The sequence below is a fragment of the Palaemon carinicauda genome, chromosome 4 (assembly GCF_036898095.1).
Source record: "Palaemon carinicauda isolate YSFRI2023 chromosome 4, ASM3689809v2, whole genome shotgun sequence".
Lineage (NCBI taxonomy): Eukaryota > Metazoa > Arthropoda > Malacostraca > Decapoda > Palaemonidae > Palaemon > Palaemon carinicauda.
This window is the reverse complement of record NC_090728.1, coordinates 82781873-82805685: the sequence shown is the minus strand read 5'-3', so window position 1 is coordinate 82805685 and position 23813 is coordinate 82781873. Positions and strand designations below refer to the sequence as shown.

The 23813-nt window shown below is 42.5% G+C and overlaps 1 protein-coding gene across 6 annotated transcripts in view; it reads left to right on the top strand.

Moving 5' to 3' along the window:
• LOC137640035 (dnaJ homolog subfamily C member 28) overlaps positions 1-23813 on the top strand; it is a 379044-nt gene that overhangs the window by 264838 nt on the left and 90393 nt on the right. For all 6 annotated transcript variants that reach the window (XR_011044297.1, XM_068372404.1, XM_068372406.1 and 3 more), the window contains exon 6: positions 13399-13543. Coding sequence is in view for 5 of the 6 variants with exons in the window: in XM_068372404.1 (XP_068228505.1) it covers positions 13399-13543 (145 nt within the window). In the remaining variant the exon portion in view is untranslated. The remainder of the gene's footprint in view (positions 1-13398; positions 13544-23813) is intronic.

The following is a 23813-nucleotide window of genomic DNA, read 5'->3' as shown; positions in this document are numbered from 1 at the left end:
CTAATGTTACTTCTTCGGTTACTTTAACTGACAAATCAAATCAATCAAAACACCAATAGAAAATGGGAACAGTCAGTAGGGTAGAAATACTTAAGGAATAATTTTCTGCAGCTGCTGAGACGATACTGGTACGGAGACTTCAGGCTTGAGAATGTTGCAGTGTCCCAGACAGACAAAATTCAATTTCAAATTCAAGTTCAATTCAATCTCAGGAAACGGGATAAGTCAGAGGCGAATCTGATCTTTCAAACTTACATATATTTCGATGAAAATTTTACAACTTCAATCATGAACACTTCAAAATTTTTCTGTCTCAAAATTCTGGATAGCAGTCTTAAAACATTATTTATATGTCAAACGGTTTCAAATAAATGTTTACAAGTGCTCTCACAATCAATGAGTTTACATCATAATTTCTGGGCAAGACTACAGCAGGGAAACTAGTTTTTAAAAGTTACTTTAAATTCAACATATCACTAAAAAAGTATAAGTTCAAATCAATGGCTTAGCACAACGGAGAGTGACGCGAGCCTTCTAACATGGCTCTCCTCGAACTAACTCTAGGTGTGGCAGACTCTCAAGACATGGTCCTTTGGCGTCCTGGGGTAGGTGCCATCTTTCCTAGGGTTGTCGAGGTAGGAATCCGTTCTGTTACCAAGCGGATATTCTGGTCTTCTGGCTGTAGCTTTCCCACACAATCTGTAAGAACAAAGAGGAGACAACAAAAAGTCCTCGTCAACAGAAATGAGAGGGCAACAGAACTCTGTCGCCGATGGAAGCTGAGGTAGCATGTATTCCCAAGCGAAGCCAGCAGGCAGAGGTCGTTCACATGACCCCAAAAGGGGCTTTCAAACATTTGTTACGTGGGACAGCAGAAGGGCGGCTGAAGTTCAGATGAAACTGGCACGATGACTGGATTAGAAGACGTCATAGAAAGGGTGGCATCATGAAGGGATATCAGATGTCTTCTTCCAAGAATTCGATGATACTGTTGAAGTAAAGCAGGCTGTAGGCAGTGTTGGCTACTTCTCGTCACAAGCAGGGAGGATTGGCTGCTTCAATTTGTCTCTTCTTCTCAGCCATAACAGGATTTTTTGGAGATAAGCTTTTGTTGTCCGAAGGGAAGGTTAGAATCTGGCTCTACCAGACTTCTGGTCTTCTCTGTTTCTTATTTTGTTAGAACTTGAATCTTATCTGCTTCGGACATAGTTCCTCTCTTGTCTTATGTCTTGTCCTATCTCTCTTGTACAATCTCTTCTTGAAGTTTATATACCCATGTATGGCCAGAGTTGATTACAGTGGGCAGTGGTTATCTCCATAAAAGACGTTCTTTTTAACAATTCTGCATCTGCTTCCTCAAAAACGCCCACTTCGATCACGCCATGGAAGCTTCTAGAAGAAATTTCTGATGCAATCTGGACCATGTGTAAGTCATAATATATATCCTAAACAAGGATTTCCCTCAGGCTCGGTTTCTCAAAATATGCGGACCCCACTAATTAAGACGATGACATCTTGGTCAAAACAAGACAGTTCCCTTTTCACGGCAGGCACCATCGGCTTATCACGGCAGGTGCCATCAGCGAGGCTTGGTTTACTCTCAAAAGGCTGACGACAGTAAAGTGATGACAGGTTAGCCCAAAGAGGGCCGTAGTCGAATCTCATCTCGCCTCGCTGCTCACACTTTGGGAATAGATATTTTTGTCTGTTAAGACATCTTTAAAAGTATTATGTCTACCCATGACAGATCCCACACTGATGTTTCAGCAAGATTAGAGGCATCAATTTGTGAAGCTTTTGTTCAGCAGAAAACTTTGCATATCTATTCTCTTTGACTAGGAGAAGGCATACGATATGACCTGGAAGCACAATATTCTTTGAACCATTCATGAAATTATACTAAGAGGGGAACTTCTAATGTTTTTTTATATCTTTCTTGAATAACTGCCAATTTACAAGTTAGAGTAGGTAGTATATTTTCGTCAATTCATAATCAAGAGACATTCCACAAGGCAGTGTCCTTAGTGTAACATTCTTGGCTTTATCTGTGAATGGCATAAGTTCTGTAATCCCTCATGAAGTCATGTACACCGTATCTGTTGATGACCTTTCTATCTCATTTGCAGCTTCACTGAAAGAAAGATTCAGGGAACTATAAATAGAATACCAGAATGGGCTGCCAAATGAGGATTAAAGTTTTCATCTTCAAAAACTGTGGCTCTGCATTTAACTGTATATTAAAGGGGTGTTCATTCCTGACATACATATCTGAGAAAAGAATTTCTTGCCAAGATTAAAAATTGTTTTAGGATTATATGACAATAAGTAAATATGGGTTCCATATATTAAAAATTCAAAAGTAAAATGTATTCAGTCTAGTTTTATTCAATACTTCTATGGGAGCTGACCGAAAGCACCATCTAATTCTTTACAAAGTATTAATTGCCTCTAAACTTGCATATGGCTGTGAAATATATATTTTTAGCTACTAAAACAGCACTAGCACCATTAGACTCCATACACAATGCTGGAATTAGACTAGCCAGTGGAGATTTTAAGTCATCTCCCATATCTAGTCTTTTAGCAGATGCTTGTGAAGTGCCTTTGGACTCATCGCCAATCATCAGTGGTTTGATACTAGTTTTGACCAAAGTAACTCACATATGAAACTGTATTTAATGTAAATTGTATTATGTTTATGTTAATCACCCTAGATACCCTAAACCCCAAGGGTATAGAGCTTTAAGAACCTTGGAGGACTTGGAAATCCCCAAGGGTAAAATTTTACCAGTTATAGTACTCTAGAGTACTTCCATGGAATCTACCCATGGTAGAATTCTTTAAATGTATATCCGATTAAAAACGATAGAACAGCCAAAGAGGTAAAGTGTCACTTTCCTGGAGCACATAGATATGCCATATAGAGACTATTATAGTTTTTAATGATGGATCCAAGTCCAGCGCTGACATTGGATTTGGTTTATAATGATGGATCTAAGTCCTCCACTGGCATTAAATTTAGGATATGTTTCCCAAACTTGACTCAAAGTCTTATGTTACCTGACCAATCATCCATTTTTACAGCTGAGTGCTATGCTATTTTAATGACAGTGAAGGAAATTTTCTGGCTTTTTGATAAAGATTATTTGAGTTTTTGCTACTCATTAAGTGTACTGATACCATTGAGCCACTATAATTTATTACATCATCTAATAGTAATTGAGATTCTTGAATGACTGAATCTAATAAGAAATTGAGGTAAGAATATTAAATTTTGGTGGGTTCCTGCTCATGTGGACATCAAGGATATGAGAAAGTGAACTCCCTGGTAAAGGATGCAATCCATAGTTGTATTAGAAATAACATTTTGGAACCTGTAAGAGATATGTACCCCATAATTAAGTCTATGCAGTACTTAGATAGACTTGGAACTTTTATTAAGAGTTGGAAAATAAAAAAAAATGAATGGAATTGTTAAGTCATCTCGCCCATGGACATATTTTGACATGCAAGGTCAAGAGAAGTTTTTATGCGAAATGAGAAATGGTCACACCAGATTGATGGACATCTATTTGATGAGTGGAGAACATTGGCCACTCTGTAAAGATTGTTTGGTGCCATTGACCGTTAAGAATATATTGACTGAGTGTGCAAGTTACTTGACCAAGAGGTTGTGACACTTTCATTATTGTAAGGATAGCAATGGCATTTACATACTATCAAATATTCTGGGACCAGTGTACAATGTCAATTACCTTTTTAAACTTATTGTTGAAACTTAAGTTAGTTCATAAGATTTAGGCATGGTTTGAATAAGAAATGTATAATTACTGTTAACTAAATTTGTTGGTATCAATGACCTTTGCTGTTATGTGTATGTGTTGGTAACTTCCTTAACCTTAATGTGTGGGGCAAGGATACAACTTTAAAAGTAGGTTCTTAATGTCTATTACGAGTAAAATACAAAGTCAGTGGGAACAACAGAAAGATAACTTATCAGTTGGAGATCAGGACAAACAAGACAGTGCATCATGGGAATAATAAGTAAGTGTTGCCATTGCTAATACAGTGTTGCCATAAATTAATAAGACATGAATTAATCTGCTGATATGCAACATTTGGAAATAATGCTTGAAAGCTCATAATACAATAAATGGTACATATAGGATAATGACAATAATAATGAATACTGGTACATGTTAAATGTGTCTTTTCATGTACCTAAACCTCCCTCCCTCTCACTCTCGTAGTACAATCTCGGGCGGACTCCTTATCTATGAGTCTTTGGGAACGACGTGGGTTCACTGGAGGGATACTGACTAAGGACTCTCTTTCTAAGTCCTGGCTAGTGGCCACAGGGTCAGGCAGAGAGGGGTCACTAATAGTGGGTGGCACTATTCAAAGAAAACGTCAATTACACCACCACACACGACCACTAGGGAGATGAATTTGATAGTCTCTTGACTTTCCATGGCCCATGACAATGCCAACTTTGTCCCAACGATGAGAGGTTGGGTCTTGAATCCGAACTTGCTGTCCGACACTCAACTTGGGCAGGGGACGGGCATGCTGATCATACTGGGTCTTTATCTGCTCATAGAGGGCAGCAGCGTGGTAGTCACAGTTTTCATTCTTGACCTGTCACTCCTTGGAGAACGCTTTTGGCTGGGCAGGGATACATGACCTGAGAGGTTGGCCATACAGGATCTGAACAGGGGAGCATCCTGTAAAATTAGGAATATTCCTGAGCTCCAGCAAGCCACTGTCAAAATCTTCACAATCGATGTTGCTAGACGGGGCTGTTGTCTGGATTAGGTGCTTAACTGACTTCACAGTGGCTTCAGCATGACCATTCAATTGTGGATAGTGTTGTGTTGTTACTATGCATCGAACTCCCCCTCTCTTCATAAAATCCTTGAACTCTGTGCTGGTGAACTGTGGCCTGCCATCTATCTTAAGGGAAGGGGAACACCGGCTTCACGGAAGTATCTGCAGAAGATCCTGATTGTGTTAGAAGTGGTAGTATCCCCTTTACAGGGTGCGATAACAGGCCATCGACGAGGAGGCGGAAAGCTTTCCATGCAAAAACGAAGAAGTCAGCTGAGACAGACTTGAAGGGTCTTGTTTGGTTGTCGTCATTTATTAAAGGTTCCTGCTGCTGAGATGGCTGCAATGTCTGACATGCCTAACAAGCAAAGACCGTGTTGGCAATGTCAGAGTCTATGCCAGGCCAGTAAACTGACTGCCTCGCTCTGCGTTTGGTCGCTTCTACACCTCTGTGGCTATCATGCAAGTGGGACAAGGTGTGGCGACGAAGGGCGGTAGGAACTACAACTCTTGCTCCATATAAGACAAGGTTACCATAGGCGTAAAGATCTGCACGTAGTTTGCAGTATGGAAGTACAGAATTGTGAAGATCATATGTGTTGTGAGGAAATCCTGGTGTGACACAATCGAGTAGACGAATATTTGCAGGATCTGCTCTTGCTGCATCACGAAGATCCTGGTGTATCCTGTTGGCATCCTTAGGTGAAGACTCGTGTGAAAGAGTAATGGTGTTCATGGCTATGACAGTTTGGAGATGAGCAGCAGAAGAAGCACCTGAGATCTCGTCCTGTGTGAGGTAGCTGACTGGGGCTCGAGACAATGCATCTGATAGGCGATCAATTGACCTTGAGTCGTTGTAGATGGGAGTTTTGATGGCATCCAGCGTATAAATGTTCAGAATTGGTATGAGGGACTAGTGATCCGTCATCAGAGTAAAGTACTTTATGCCAGCTAGATACAGCCTACACTTTGTCATTGCCAAGAAAACGGCTAGTATCTCGAGCTCAATGGTGGCATAGGGTGTCTCTGCATCGCCAAGAAAATGAGTACCACACTGAACTGGACACAGGTGTCCATTACCTTGGTCCTGCAGGAGAGGAGATCCAATGCCGTTGAGGTGTAAAGCATCTGTTTGAAGAACAACGGGTAGATATGGGTCAAAGAGGGCGAGAACTGGTGAACAGGTGAGAGCTAACTTGATGCTTTGAAGTGCTTCATCATGGTCGGAGGTCCAGACAAATGTTCTCTTGGGGCTCATCAGGGGGCGTAAAGGTTGGTATGAAATGATGATGTCATGAGTAAACTCCGCTAACTGGTTGACCAATACCATGAACGATCTGAGGTCTGTCAGGTTAGTAGGGGTTGAGAAATCCTTTATGGCACTGACTTTCTGCTGATCAACTGAAATTTCATCTCCTGAGAGATTGTGCCCACAGAAGTTCATGACCACAAATTTATCCTTGTTTAGTGTGATCCCAAACTTGCAGCACCTGGTGAGCACTTCGTGGATATGATGAAGGTGTGTAATGTAGTCTTCTTCATAGAGGAGGAGGTCGTCTGTGACCTTAACACAGTTTTGGATACCTTGAAGGGCCTCATCACCTTGTAGGCAGAAGGCGTCGTCAATAGCTACGAAGCCCATCGGTCCTCTGCAATGTATGAACCGACCATATGGCTTAACAAAGGTGGTTAAATGCCGATCTTCTTATGCCAGTACCCGTAGAGAGCATCAGCTGTGGTGAAGAAATGAGCCTTTGGGTCCACCTTACTAACAGCTGTGTAGAGTGTGGGTGAAGGGTGGGCTGGACAAGAAACTTGGCTGTTCAACTTAGTTAGGTTGACGGTGATACGTACTCCTGTCCCATTCTTGGCAATGACGATGAGAGGGTGGCAGCAAATTGAAGGGTCATCACCAGCAGGTTTAATTATCCCTTGGGCCACCATAGAATCAAGCTCTTATTTGACTTGGTCCTTAAAAGCAAAAGGAATCTGTCATAGTGTGTGGATGGTAAAAAGCACTGCACTATCATTTAGTGGACTCTCATGGGAGGACCAGTCATTGGCTTGAGAGGAGCTGTCTTCAAATCTTCTTTTGAGACCAACACATCTTATAACTCTTGAAGTAAGTTGCTAAGAAGGGTAGCTCCGTGCATCTATTTACACGTTTGACCTCCAAAATAGGTTTGGGGAAGTCTGGAGATATTATGGCCAGTTCCTGATAATGACCACAGGATAAAAGTGGAACTTCCACATTTCTGTGAACTTTAATCTCGGCATAAGAGGATCTCTTGCCTAAGGTAAGGGTAGCTTGTCATATACCCAGAACAGGTAACATTGGAGATCCATTCGCAGTGAACGTACCATTCCGTGGAGGTGGTTGCAAGCAGCTCCTGGAGATACCCATGGTATCAAGGAGTTGCTGTGCGATAACAGTGACGTCGGCACCTATGTCCAGTAACGTCTTGATGGGAGACTTAATATTGCCCGATAACAAGAGTACACAGATAGATTTGGGTATCTTAGAGTGGTGTAAGGCGATCCTAAGCGACGACAGCTGGTTCGTGAATCTTGTGGTTTATTGAAATCTGTAGAGGCACCACTGTTGCTTGAAGATCTGTCTTAATGACCATTTATCTTATTATCCTTGCAGCATTTATCGAATTGTCCAATACCATGACAATGACGGCATTGGATTTTGCTGGCAGGACATTTCAATGTCCTGGACTAATGACCAAAATGGTCACAGTTTTTGCAGGTACTGTTGGCAGTGGGGTATTTATCCGGTATGTGCTGAAGGGCACAGTACTGGCATAAAGCAGCCAGCTTCGAAGACTTCGGCGAAGGTGGAGGCTTTCCGTTTGCTTGGCTTCTTGCTTCTCTTGTAGGTGGAAACGGCACACAACTGGCTGAGTGGCCCATGTATGGCAGAAGTTGCAGATTTAGCTGCTTCATATGATTGACAAGCAATGACAAAATCTTGTAGAAGAGAATTGGCATCCAAGGCAATCATCTTCTGGACTAACTCCACATCTCGGATACCCATCAAGATAATAATTTTCAGCTGGACCTCTTTACATGTAGCAGCATTACCTGAGCACAAATCAACTTCTTCTGTGATGTGACGAAGTCTCACATAGAAATCGGCAAAAGATTTCCTTCCATGTGCTTACAGCTAAGCAACTCTCTTTGGCGAAGGACTTCATTCCTTATATCCCTTATATGCAATTGTAGGGCGTCCAGGACTTCATCTACAGACTTATCTGTGGAAGGAGAAATTTGTAATTTGAGTTCAAAATCCTGCTGTTTTAAGGGTTAAACACATCCTCATCGGAATCATCTGTTTCTCACATGAAAGCTCAGAAAGATCTACCATGATGTCTTCTGAACATTTGGAATGTTGCATCTAATTTCATTAGGGGTGGCATTTTAGCCGTTACTTTCTGTGAAGGTCGTAGAGCAGGTTGATTGGAGACCAAAGTTGTCTCTGTGCAAGGTATAGGAATACCTTGATGAGAATGGACGGTAGGTTCAAGAGTTTGGATGAGGGTAGTAAATATTGCATTTTCTTCTTCTCTTCTAAGATCATCCTTTCTTAGGTGAATCGTTTCTTGTTCCATTCTTCTTTCTTCTTCATATTTTCTTTCTTGTCTTCTTTCTTCATCTTCCCTACATATTCTTTCATTCCCGTACAAGCAAGAATTTTCTAAAAATCAAATCAAAGTGAGGAGATCTGTCCCAGTAGGTTGAGAGGCAGATGGTGGTTGGTAGTGAGGGCTCAAGAAAGGTGGGGAGGGGGAGCTAGTGCACTCCAACACTATTTCAACACTGTGGGTGTGTGCAGCGTTGACATTGTAGGCACCCATGTCACTAAATGTTCCCTGTATTGCGGTCTCTTCTAACTGATCTGTAAGTCTATCTCTTGAGGCCATTATTATTTCCAATGTGTAGTGAGAAAAAGTACAGTTTTAACAAACCTAGTAACAATAAACACGAACTGTTATCAAATTCAAATCTAATAAGAAAAGTTCAATAAGGAATGAGTGTGTGCATGTGCATTGAATACGTCAGGCAATGAGTTGGGGGGAGCAGCAACTCGCTACTAACTAGTCACGCTACTGACAGCCGTCACCCCGCGGCGATGATTGAGAAAGGATGTGGTTACGCATGCCCCGAACATGCCTCAACAGAGTATTTGCTATCTTCTTCAAATAGCAGAGCAAATAATACATTGTGGCGTATAAAAAGGGCACTATAAAAGCCCAATGCACTGCACAGCACTTCAAATTTCACTTGCATCACTACACTGCTCATGAAATAGAATGAATTGAATTAAAACCACAAAAACATTCGAATTGAGAGTCCATTAATGGCATCAAACATTTCCTATTGTCCACGTCTTTAAATAAACTTCTCATAATACGACACTAAGTTCACTGCACCATGTAAGTGTCGGTAACTTCCGTAACCTTAATAGGTGGGGCAAGGATACATCTTTAAAAGTAGGTTCTTAATGTCTATTACGAGTAAAATACAAAGTCCATGGGAACAACGGAAAGATAACTTATCAGTAAGGGATCAGGAAAAACAAGACAGTGCATCATGGGAACAATAAGTAAGTATTGATAATGCTAATACAATGTTGCCATATCATATTAGTAAGACATGAATCAATCTGCTGATATGCAACATTTAGAAATAATGTTTGAAAGCACATAATGCAATAAATGATTCATATAGGATAATGACAATAATAATGAATGCTGGTACATGTTAAATGTGTCTTTTCAGGTACCTACTTTTGGATACCAGATAATACCTAATAATCAATCAATCCCTGCATGGTTTCTCCCCCTACAGACAAATTATACACATTTTATAATCCCAATATGGCACCTTAGGCCGAATAGGCCTAGGATTGCGCATGTTTCTATTTTTCTGATTGGAAGGTGAGATAAAAGTATCCACCACTGAAGGTGGCCCTTTCTACAACAACAAGCGTGCACAGAACTGTGAACAAGGTCACTCTATTGGGATTCTGCATGTCTTCTATGAATATCTTCCTCAGCCATTATTTGGTGAGTCTAGGAGACAAAGGAGCCCACCTGGAAACAGCAAACGTCAGGTAGTGCCAAGGCTCCTTTTATCCTGTTTTTTCTGTTAACTTCATGAATCTTGAGGACAGACCCAGGGAACTACAATTGACCTTAACAAGCCTCCACCTTGGAGTGCACATGGGCCATGGAGATCTACAACGCGTGATATCAGATATTTGATTAATTCTAGATCATAGTCTGGCTTAGAATATTCAGGTGTGCATGCTGAGTTATTGTAAATTTAGGCTATGTATGGACCTTGAGCACCCTTCTATAGGTCGTCGTCGTCTACGTATTTAATAAAACCCCTTTTTCTTGGGATAATCAAGTAGACCTTTGGTCTAAGGTTCCTGTTTTATTTTATGTAATTGACTAACCCCTTATTACTAAAATAGTTTAAAAAGTTGAGACTATATGAGAGGAATTAACTCTGTAAGGCACACTAAGTATTCAGAACCCTTACTGAAGGAACACTTAGTGATTATGACCACAAGACTCGACTATGGAAGTAAGGCTAGTGTAACCAACATCGCAGGCATGTCATAGTTGCTTCCCACAAGTGAAGGCTCGCTTGCCTTCTGAGTATAACATAAGAAATTATTGGTGTTCCATATAGTAATCCTCCCTGCAAAAGACAACTAATCTCTCTGCTAATTACTAACTCGGCTTTCTAATTTTGACCATTATGAAAACTAACATCAGTTGTTCCGTTTCCAACGTTGTAACCATCGCAACTGGTTTTAAGATACAGTGCTTACCCTGAGCAAAAAAAAAAAAAATATCAGTCAGGAGGATAACTTAAATGCAATAAACTCTTTATCTCATTGTATCTGAGGTTGAACTGGGGAAAATCAGTTGATTTGCCGGTTTGTTTACAACTCTGGTAAATGTGAATATGCTGGCATGTGTGTGAAGGACTCGTTTTGTTACTATATGGACTAGTACTTACATTTACCCACAATTAAATTAATCTGTTAAGAACTAGTGGCTAAGCTTGGAAGCAAACGAAACGCATTACTAAATGAAACATGATGCAAACAATTGAGATGATTAGCTGAAACTTTGATCACCCTAACAAGATTTAAGTGAATCATAAGATATACCACATCATCCACCTATGTAATTCAATATCATTTTGGAGTGCTTACTTTTAGCTAATGGAGCGATATTAGGATCCAAACTACCCACTTCGTCTTATATTGCACAGTCTAGTTGTCTTATATTGTAGAGCGAATAGAATTGCGGCATGCATGGTTATAATAGCAGAAGGGTCTAAAGTAATTAAAGAATTCAAGGTTTTGTGAGAGGCTTTCGAATATGAAATGCATATCGAACTTTCAGAACCCTTACTAATGGAAACACTTTGAACACTAGACTCAACTAGAGGACTTGGTTAGGTTAGCAATGTGGAGGGTAGGATGAGAGACACTGTTTAGGAGAGGAATCACAGGAATGAACTTTAACATAGGAAGCTAGCGATGCTATTATCTTATAAAGCCCATCATTATCAAAAGTTGGCTGATTACATGAATTGTCTAAAGAAGGCTTGTCATTATTTTAGCCATCCCCACTACAACAAATTAGCTGAGTCTTCCCTGGCATTGCGCTTGAAGTAACAGCAAGTTTTGCTCAGCCCTTTCAACTTTTCAGTTGGTTGGCAGCCATTGCACCGTACTTTCAAATGAGAGGTACAGTAAGGGAAACTCACTTTTTGCAATGGTATTTCCCCTGACACAATACAGTAAGGAAATAATGATAATGAGCTTCCAGAAACAATTCTCATGCACACTTCACCCAGTAATTGTTAAGAAAACAAGGGGAAAACATCCTTATGTGCTGTAATAAGCAAAAAATCTGGAGGTCTGCTCAGTACTACAAAACTAAAGAAACTGTAGAAAAAGAGACTGGCATGTCAATTATTACTTACCGCCAGAATTTTCTTACTTTACTAAGGGTGTTTGTTTATTGAATGGGAAGAAATGAGAAAATTTAAACATTTTATGAATAAGAGTAAATTAAACCGAACTTCTGGAGAAGAAGCAATTATGAACATTAAGGGAGAGTTCTTAAAGAAATTTTTATACTCACCTTATGTTCATATACAAGCCTCATCCCCTCTCCCTATTGATCAATGGTGGCAAGAGACTAATGATTGGGATTTTTACTACAAGAACGGAAAAATAAGAGTTAATGTATCTTATCGTTAATTAGTTAGTTGGTATCAATCTCCAGATGTGGGATTGTTCCCAGAGGGGGAGGCATATTTTGCAATGAGAGAGAAAGCAAAATTTTTATTTTGGGATAAAGTATAAGCAATATGAACATCATGTGAGTATGAAAATAATAAATTTTATCTCTTAAATTCTGTTTTTATCCTTGTTGTGTAATTGATTATGAGGTTTTCTATCACAACACATTTAAAGCCATTAGTCACTCTCACTTGGGACCTTTGTTTTATATTACTATGTAGTAGGTTGGCCAGGGCACCAGCCACCCATTGAGATACTACCGCTAGAGAGTTATGGGGTCCTTGGACTGGCTAGACAGTACTACATTTGATCGTTCTCTCGGTTACGGTTCACTTTTCCTTTGCCTACACATACACTGAATAGTCTGGCATATTCTTTATAGATTCTCCTCTGTCCTCATACACCTGAAAAACACTGAGATTACCAAACAGTTCTTCTTCCCCCGAGGGGTTAACTACTGCACTGTAATTGGCTCCTTTCCTTTTGGTAAGGGTAGAAGAGACTCTTTAGCTATGGTAAGCAGCTCTTCTCGGAGAAGGACACTCCAAAATCGAACCATTGTTTTCTAGTCTTGGGTAGTGCCATAGCATCTGTACCATGGTCTTCCACTGTCTTGGGTTAAAGTTCTCTTACTTGAGGGTACCTTCGGGCACACTATTCTATCTAATTTCTCTTCCTCTTGTTTTATTAAAGTTTTTGTAGTTTATAAAGGAAATATTTATTTTAAGGTTACTGTTCGTAACATAGTTTATTTTTCCTTGTTTCCTTTCCTCACTGGGCTATTTTCCCTGGTGGGGCTCCTGGGCTTATAGCATCCTGCTTTTCCAACTAGGGTTGTAGCTTAGCAAGTAGTAGTAACAACAACAACAACAACAACAGCAATAATAATAATAATAATAATAATAATAATAATAATAATAATAATAATAATAATGATAATAGATGGGGCATTTGGTCCACAGAAAAGTTTTTAATTTGATTTTGTCAGTAATTTCAGCCATTAAAATCTTACATAGAAAAGCTCTGAAGAAATGCCTGAAATGTGATATATCTAAATTTTCCTGAAGATCATCCAGTCCTTTTGGGTAATATTAAAAGTATTATGTATTGAAGAACTGTAGTGAAAAAGATAGATAATAGTATTAGTCCTATATAGTGTTTGTGTGAAATAAAACTTCCCTGTTAATATATTTATATTATGAATTTGATTAACTGCTATTTTGTTATAGGTATGGCATTGATCGCATTGTGGAGGATATCATACAGGAAGCAATTGCAAAAGGGGATTTTGACAATCTCTCTAATGCTGGGAAACCCTTAAAAAATCAAAATCATAATCCCTATGTTGATACAGTTACTCATAAGCTAAATGAGGTATGTTAATTCTTATTTTATTTTTTGTTGTTATGAGAATATAATCCATCTTATATCTAAGAGTAATCCCAGTGTGAGCTTGATTACAGTCGTCGAAGCTTTGTAACAAGGTAGTTAAATAATGGCTAGGCTGATAAATAGGTGTACTGTCAACTTACATAACATTACATAACAATTTTTATTTGGTTTCTATTGAGTGTGGTTGCTTCTTTTCCAGAAGCTCGTTTCATTGACATTTACCCTAAAATTTGTAAAAGTTTCCTATTTTCTCTCCTTTCCAAACACACAATCCACTAGTAAAGTAACGATACACACAAGTGATTAAAAGCAAGAAAGGCCTTTATTTCAGTTTCTCTGTCGCCATCTCTACAACTCGACCTATCCTTCTTGCAGATTGTTATAAGTTTGATTGTGTTTTAAGTTTTCTTTCTCAGCATTTGTGAGTAAGTTCTGCACAGAGATAGATCTCTTATTTAAATGACCATTATATAGTCTAGTAGGAAGATAGGGTTCCCATGCACCCCCATGATACATTTTTTTAACTTGCATTTTTGCAATCCCTGGGGTGTCTGGGAACAGAATCCCATTTGTTCCCATTCAAAAAAATGTCCCATCTGGGTTGTTTAGCCGTCTATTTGTCCGCCATCTTGGATTTCTTGAGATGTAAAAGTTAGGGGTAGGGGAAATATAAAGGACCTTTTTGTAAAGAAATAAATTAGTTATACTGTAGGTACAAACTAGGTATCATTGGAAAGGGTATGAACAGCACTATCACAAGAACCCATCACTTATTCGGTCATGACATTGATGACGTCATCAGGGGTCAAAAGGTCACGTTAAAGGGGCACTAGTCAAAATTCGGGCCCATCCAATTTGTTAACCATCCTGCACCTAACTGAATAAATATTTTGGATTCTACTTTGCTTCAAAGAAAGTGTACATGAATAGGTAGTTTTTAAATCTAAAACAAATTAATTAACTAGAGTGTAACATTATTAACATTTTCCACGAATAAAACGAAAATATTGAAAAAATTATTTTTTTAAATAAGATTAATGTGAAATTCCAGTTCGACACAACTTTGTTTTCTCTACCTTTCTGTTATGGTAAAAGGCCTTATATGTTCCAATGAGTCCCGAAATACAGTCTATGTATAATTCCATTGGTATCTTCACTTGGTATTATCAGAATATGCATTACACACACACACATATATATATATATATATATATATATATATATATATATATATATATATATATATATATATATATAGATATATAGATAGATAGAATGTCTGATAACGAGTTGCTATAACACGCAGGCCAAAAATATATTAACTTGCAATATTATCATGACTGCCAAAAGTCTCAATGTTCATATTAATCTAATCTTCATTATCACTGAGTTCTTCTTCATTGTCACTTCATTGTCGTATGGAAGCTGTGTGTAAGTTAATTCCAGACAGTCTTGATGGTTTGGACTTAGAAATGACAGGCTATCACCGGGGTTGCTATCAGGCCTTTACCAAACATCAGGATCGTTTGAAATGTGTTGTGCTAGACGATGAATCTTCGACATTTCGATCCCCTCGTAAATCATCAACCTCTTCCAAGAACATTTTTCCACCTGAGTGTATTTTCTGTGGAAAGCTTGAGACGAAAGTTTCTGGAAGGACTGAACGTTGTGTCCAGTTTGCATCTTTCAAGGGAAAGGAAGCAGCTTGGACTCATATTGAATCCCAAGCCCTAGAAATGGGAGACAATCGTTTACATCGCAAAGTGGCAGGCGAAGATTTATTTGCAAGGGAGGCTCATTTCCATAAATCCTGTCATAGTTCTTTCAAACTGAGACATGTGAATTACTTACGTTATCAAGCCAACAGAAGTACTGAAGACAAGCATGATGAAAAGCATGAAGTTCATCAAAGCTCGCTTAATAAAGTTCTGGATTTTATACGTGAGAGAGTTATTGGCCAGAAGGAGGTCGTACAACTTGGAACACTCCGCCACCTATACGTCCAAGAACTTGAACGCTGTGGATTTCCAAATCAAGATTTCAGAAGTGACAAGCTCAAGACCCGACTTCAAAGACACGAAATTAATGAGAGCATCGCTTTCACAAAAATTTTTCCTGGGGACAGGGGATGCATAGCCTTCAACCTGGTGTACAGCAAAAGCATCTCTGTTACGGAAGCAGTGACATATGCATATAGACTTGGTTCCAGAGACAAGTTTGAGGATGTTGCCTTGCACTTGCGCATTGCTGTTCAGAGGATGTTCCATGACTCAACACCACTTCCTTGGCCTCCAACAGCTGATGAGCTGGATGCCAGAGCATCAGAAGAATACCTTCCAACAGAACTTATGAAGTTCCTGTCGACTCTTCTGGTGGATGAAGTAGTCGTGGAAAAGTCTGAAAGGTGCCGACGTCTGGTCCTTTCCATAGCTCAGGTGAGATTTAACCACATTTGCTTTACCATCTTGATATATAGTTTTACCACATTCTGTAATGAAAATGTAAACCATTTTCTGTCTAATGTCTAGTGGTTTCATTTCCAGGACATCTGCCGTGCTGTGACAAACGGAGAGTGGAAATTACCTAAACTCATTCTGCTTTGCAGCACCATACGACACCTGTATAGAAGCAAGCAACTCACCAATATACTCCATAGATTAGGTCACAGTGAGTCCTATGACTTTGGCTTGGAAGTTGAGACAGCACTGGCAGAAGCCATTGACGATGTTTCCACGTCCATGGATCAAACATGGTGAACAGCACTGAAGGGATTATGATACAGGAGGTGAAACCGAATGCTGACATTGCCGACAAAGATAGATCTCTCCCACTCAAGCAGCAGAATAGGACTCATTGTTTGGAAGTTGGAACCCCAGCAACATTGCCCCCTCTTCATATTTATGGTCGCATTGGGCCCAAGTTTCCACCAGGAGCAAAGTTCAGTCCACCCATCGCAAACGATAAGTTGTATGCAGAGTGCATCGAAGAGTACCGTTTGTGGTTACTAATGCGAATGGTCACTGGCAGTAAACACGGTAAAGAAACGCAACTTGTCCCTGGATTTGGTGGCTTCATCTCAGCTACTGGCAAAAAACCGTCTCGGAAATCGACCATTGACTATTTCAACCCGATCAATCAGCCGTTCACCGAATATTCCGTGATCAGGGAGCTGTTGAAGCGTTCAGAAGATGCTACGCTGGAGGTTGGCCAGAAATATGTTCTTAGCACCTTTGACCTTGGAGGTTGCATGAAAGCACTCCCCCTCATTTGGAAGTTTCCTGAAGAATACAAGAACCATGTGGTAACCCCAGAGCCTTTCCACACAGTGATGAACTATATAGGCATGTTGACTGGTCACAAATGTCTGGGCTCTGGCTACGCTGAAATCCTCCTTGAGGCTGGACTTGTAACCAGTGGCTGTCTTAAGAGTGTGCTAAAAGGGAAGGCATACGCCAAAGCTCTATTCTGTCTGAAGACTGTCAGTGAAGCAATGGAGCGGTTGTTGATAGAGCGCTTCAGTGAAGAGGAGATCCATCTACTGTCATCATTTTGGACAAGTACCAGGCTTACGAAGACAAGGTTCGTGATGGCCATTTAGGGAAAACTGCCACTTTCTGGCTCAGTGTGATTGATCATACACGACTTATCAATTTTGTGCGGCAATTGATATGATTATACTCATCTCCTTTCAGAAAACTTGGGGATGAATGGTCGGTAGAGCCAGAAACGATTGATGATATCGAGGCATTCACATGTCTGATGTATGGCTACTGCAGACAGAAATCTATTGACACTGTACGTGGAATCATGTTAAGGAAGATGGTTGGGGAAGATGAGCAACTGACAACAAAAGCTAAGATTGACCTCTCCCATTTGCCACCTTGCCGAGACAACCTTATCCCACACATTCGTCGAGTGAACCGTCGCCTAGCTATCTACAAGCGAGCAGATATTCCAATCTTCTGGTCTCCAAAGCCATATGATCCTGAACAAGGTTGGAAACAAAATTATGAGGGTGTTCTGGAGCCAGTGTGGTCTTGCAGCCTGGTACTTCCCCCTGCCTTGATAGACTTAGTTCACAAGACTACGGAAGAGATGGAACAGTTTGATAATGACCCTGATGGAGAACAGGCTGACCAAAACAGTGACAATGAAGAACTTCTCAGTGATAATGAAGATTAGATTAATATGAACATTGAGACTTTTGGCAGTCATGATAATATTGCAAGTTAATATATTTTTGGCCTGCGTGTTATAGCAACTCGTTATCAGACATTCTATCTATATATATGTGTGTAATGCATATTCTGATAATACCAAGTGAAGATACCAATGGAATTATACATAGACTGTATTTCGGGACTCATTGGAACATATAAGGCCTTTTACCATAACAGAAAGGCAGAGAAAACAAAGATGTGTCGAACTGGAATTTCACATTAATCTCATTTAAAAAAATAATTTTTTCAATATTTTCGTTTTATTCGTGGAAAATGTTAATAATGTTACACTAGTTAATTAATTTGTTTTAGATTTAAAAACTACCTATTCATGTACACTTTCTTTGAAGCAAAGTAGAATCCAAAATATTTATTCAGTTAGGTGCAGGATGGTTAACAAATTGGATGGGCCCGAATTTTGACTAGTGCCCCTTTAACGTGACCTTTTGACCCCTGATGACGTCATTAATGTCATGACCGAATAAGTGATGGGTTCTTGTGATAGTGCTGTTCATACCCTTTCCAATGATCCCTAGTTTGTACCTGTAACTAATTTATTTCTTTACGAAAAGGTCCTTTATATTTCCCCTACCCCTAACTTTTACATCTCAAGAAATCCAAGATGGCGGACAAATAGACGGCCAAACGACCCACATGGGAAATTTTTTTGAATGGGAACAAATGGAATTCTGTTTCCAGACACCCCAGGGATTGCAAAAATGCAAGTTAAAAAAATGTATCATGGGGGTGCATGGGAACCCTATCTTCCTACTAGACTGTAAGGACACCGATCCCTTCGTCGTCCAGAAAATCGACAAACTACTTATTTATTTAAATTCTCTCTTCGCCACACTGTGGTGTCCTATTTATATATATTCCGCTCTACCAGAGCTACATTTTGATATATGTATCGTTTCATGACATGTTTTTGTTAACCCATAATTCATATATTTATAAGTGTAAGAAAACACACATATTTTGGCGGGCACTTCAATCTGACTTGGCGCCAATGTAATCCTACGTTTCCGTCCGCACCTTGTTATGTATTTCCGTGCGCATTCAAATAAAGTATCAGTTGATCTTGGTGACGCTTATCTCACTGTCCTTACAACTGGTGACCCCGGAGTTGAAAGTAGCATCAGCGGTTTTGGCTTTGCCATTAACGGACTTATTACGGCCGTGCTACCTTCTACATACTCCGTTACCTTAGGCAAGAACCTGCTTTTGGTTCTCCCACACTTCGGTGAACGTAAGGCAGTAGGATGAGCTTAACCGACATATCAACCTCTCACCTCTTCGCCGACTCGTCGTCTGGCCACGATGTAGGAAGCAACACGCCCATCGCACCCAATGGCCTCGCCTCCACGCCCAAAGTCAAACTGCCGCCCTTTTCTCAACACAACACCGCTTCCTGGTTCCTGAGAGCGGACGTACTCTTCCGCGTCGCTAGACTCAGCGACTCCTGCGCCAAGGCTGACATCGTTCTCACCTCCATACCTGAAGAAATATTCGACAAGATTTCCCCATGGCTCGACGCCCAGGCCGGCCAAGTTTCATACGACGACCTGAGAACGAAACTCATCGGTATCTACTCCCTCTCCGTCTCAGCAAGGGCACAGAAAGTACTGGATCTCGCCGGCAAGCCCATGGGTGACACCTCTCCTGTCGAGGCGTGGGACGAGCTAACCGGCCTGCTCATGCTCCCCGAAACAGAGAGCAACGGCCGACGACGTGAGATTAGCTTATCTCGCGAGATCTTTCTTCGACGCCTACCACAGGACGTACGGGCCCAATTGACACGCCGACACGCTCCCGATGAACGAACTCCTGTCGAAGGCTCAGAAGCTCCACGAGGCCTCCAAAGCATCTCGCCTCGGAGCATCATAGTCAACACCGCCTCCGTTCTCCTCCTTCAGCAGCTGCTCTTCCATAGACTCCTCGGCAATGGCCCTCGAGGACGACGAGATCAACATTCTATCAAGAAAGAAACCACCGCAACCGACGCGACCAAACCCTAGGCCTAACCCAGCATGGTGCTTCTACCACCAACAGTTCGGCAGTGACGCCAAGAAATGTAGAGCACCATGCAGTTTCCCTAGAAGACGACGCCAGAAGCATCCACCTGCCACCATCGTGGCCGCAGTTAACCATAACAAGATTGGTTTCTGTATCCTCGATACCATTTCCAACCGTAGACTCATGGTGGACACCGGCGCAATGCAGTCAACGTTCCCTCCTTCGAAGTCCGACCTAGACCGTGGTCCCGACAAAAACGCTCCCTCACTCATCGCCGCCAACGGATCTCCCATACGGTGCTATGGAATCAAGACCCTCAAGATATCTATCATGGGCCGTTCGTATTCTTGGCCCTTCGCTATCGCCGACGTCAATCGCCCCCTCCTCGGTGCGGATTTCCCCGCCCACCATGGACTCCTCGTCGATGTCGCTAACAGACGTCTCATTGACACGGGGACCTGCCAGTCTCGCGCCCTAGAACATGGCCCTGCAACAATGTCCGTATCCGCCGTAACAACGCACCCGTACGCCGACCTCCTACGAGACTTTCCCGAGGTTTTCAAGCCCGAGCTCCGACAATCGCCAGGTTCCCAGTCCAAGCATGGCATCTACCACCACATCACAACGACAGGACCTCCCACTCACGCCAAATTCCGCCGCCTCCCACCTCAGAAACTGAAGGATGCCAAACGCCCTTCGAGGACATGGAACGCATGGGTATCTGTAAGAAAGCATCGAGCCCCTGGGCATCACCCCTGCACATGGTTAAAAAGCCGGACGGGTCCTGGAGACCTTGCGGCGACTACAGGCGCCTCAACCTCATCACAACGCCCGATCACTACCCACTGCCCAACATGCAGGACCTAACGAACGCGTTGCACGGCGCAAGGTTTTTTACCAAGATGGACCTTCTCAAGTCTTACTTCCAGGTCCCCGTATTCCCGGAAGATATCCCGAAAACTGCCATTGTATCGCCGTTCGGATCCTACACCTTCGCATACTCAACCTTCGGTCTACGCAACGCCGGGGCAACCTTCCAACGACTAATGGATAACATTCTGGGTGACCTACCTTTCTGCGTCTGCTACGTCGACGACATCCTGATATTCTCGAAAACCAAGGAGGAACACCGGGGACACGTCCGCACCGTCCTAAAGCGCCTACAGGAGAACGGCCTAGTCGTACGCTTCGACAAATGTACGTTCGGTGCGGAGGGAGTGGATTTCCTTGGTCACCGTGTATCCTCGCGCGGGGTGAAACCCATGACAACCAAAGTCGACGCCATCAGGAAGTTCCCAATACCTACGACCATTCGCCAACTTCAGGAGTTCTTGGGAATGGTCAATTACTACAGGCGCTTCATCCCCAACATCGCACAAACCCTGTCACCCCTCGACGACGTCCTGAAAGGAAAAGCGAAAAAACTCGAGTGGGGCTTGCCCCAGCAACAGGCATTCGCCCGGACGAAGGATGCCCTTGCGAATGCCACCACCCTGGCTCATTTCGACGACAACGCGCCCCTGCGACTAACGACCGACGCCAGCAACGTCGCCTGCGGGGCTGTGCTTGAGCAACTCGTCGATGGTTCTCCTCGACCGCTGGCATTCTTCAGCAAGAAATTGAAACCCGCCGAAACAAGATACAGCACCTTCGATAGGGAACTCCTCGCCGTCTACCTCGCCGTCCGCCACTTCAGGCACATCTTGGAGGGCACCCCCTTCACGATTGCAACGGATCATCAACCCCTCGTCCACGCCTTCACGAAATCAACGGACGCATAGTCATCCCGACAACAATGTCATCTCGCATTAATCGCCGAATTCGGGTGCACCATACGTTACGTCCCAGGAAAGAAAAACCCAGTCGCGGACGCCCTTTCAAGGATTGAAATTGACGCGATCCACCTGGGAATCGACTACGCCAATCTCGCAACCGAACAACGCACCGACCGAGAAGCACAGGTTCACCTGACGGAGCCATCCGCGCTCAAGATAAGTGCGGTTCCCCTCGGACCAGCAGGAGTAACTATTCTTTGCGACACCAGCACGGGCCGCCCTCGTCCCTGGGTACCAGCCTCCTGCAGAAGGAAAATATTCGATATCATCCACGGACTTTCGCACCCCTCAGGACGCACCACCGCTCGCCTTCTGTCTGAAAAGTTTGTCTGGCCAGGGATAAAAAAGGACGCCCGGGAATGGGCGAGGTCATGCATCGACTGCCAGTCAAGCAAGGTCAGCCGTCACACCGAATCGTGGGTGGGCGATTTTCCCCAGCCAAAAAGACGTTTCGGACATATACACATCGACGTCGTGGGACCATTGCCCCCTTCTGGATCCGCTCGCTACCTACTTACGATCATCGATCGCTCCACGAGGTGGTTGGAGGCATCGCCGATGACCGAAGCTACGACTCAAGCATGTGCCGAAGCCCTCCTGTCAAGCTGGGTGAGCAGGTTTGGCGTTCCTGACGACATCACGACTGACAGAGGCCCCGCTTTCCTCTCAGAAATATGGCTGGCTTTGGCGAACCTGATGGGGACGACGCTCCACAGCACCACGGCATACAACGCCGCGGCAAACGGCATGGTCGAACGAACGCACCGCGCCCTTAAGGCGTCCCTGATGGCGAGCTGCACCGACGGAGACTGGAAATCACGACTTCCTTGGGTACTCCTCGGCCTTCGCACCGCCCCTCGCGCAGACGGCGAACCTTCGCCCTCCGAAAAAGTTTACGGGGAAGCGCTCGCAGTTCCTGGCGAATTCTTTCCCTCATCAACCGACGACACGCAGCTGGATCACCTAAGGGATATCGCCAGGAAGTTCAGGCCGTGTCTCAAAACTTACCAGGACAGAACCAAGCACTTCAAGCCAAAAAGCCTGGATGACTGCGGGTACGTTTTCGTCCGTGTCGACGCTCATCGACAACCACTGACTAGACCTTATCGAGGTCCCTACCGGGTTATTAAAAAGACAACGAAAGCCTTCCTTCTCGACGTCCATGGCCAAGAGGACTGGGTCTCTATAGACCGCGTGAAACCAGCGTTTCTCGAAGGAAGCGACACCGCCTCCGCTGGACCTGGCAGACCCAGAGTTCCGCCACAAAACAAGCCGCCCAACGAAGGAAAAATCATCAAACGACGTCAAGAGGAAGAGATCCTTACACCGACCGCCAGCGCGCCCCTCCGTTCAAAAACAAGAGGAACCCTCCGACGCCCGAAGAGATACGAAGATTGATCATCAGCCCTCTACGCCGCCCGATGTCTTGGGGGGGAGTACTTGTAAGGACACCGATCCCTTCGTCGTCCAGAAAATCGACAAACTACTTATTTATTTAAATTCTCTCTTCGCCACACTGTGGTGTCCTATGTATATATATTCCGCTCTACCAGAGCTACATTTTGATATATGTATCGTTTCATGACATGTTTTTGTTAACCCATAATTCATATATTTATAAGTGTAAGAAAACACATATATTTTGGCGGGCACTTCAATCTGACTTGGCGCCAATGTAATCCTACGTTTCCGTCCGCACCTTGTTATGTATTTCCGTGCGCATTCAAATAAAGTATCAGTTGATCTTGGTGACGCTTGTCTCACTGTCCTTACAACTAGACTAATAAGGAATGAGAATGCCTCACAATTCTTACAAGGAAAGTAGGTTTCAAGTTCAAGTGTTAATGAAACTGTTTATTAGATCACAGAGAATTCAAAAGAAGACTAGAATAGTAGTTTAGAATGTGATGGTCATGAATATGATAAACAACACCATTCTCTTAATACACACTTAACCAGCTAAGTTTTGATATTGCTATGTTTCAAAGCTTTTAAATCACTGCATTTAGCTTCCTCAGCTTAATCCCAGAAGACCAGTAGTATCTTTGTTTGAGAGTGGTAATTCTGATCTTACCTGGCCAGTTGCTTACCTAACCTAACTTTTTTAGTAAAGATCCTGGATGTTCACTGCACATTACAGAATAGTGATTCTCTCGCAGAGCCTTGTCTTCTTTAATTCCT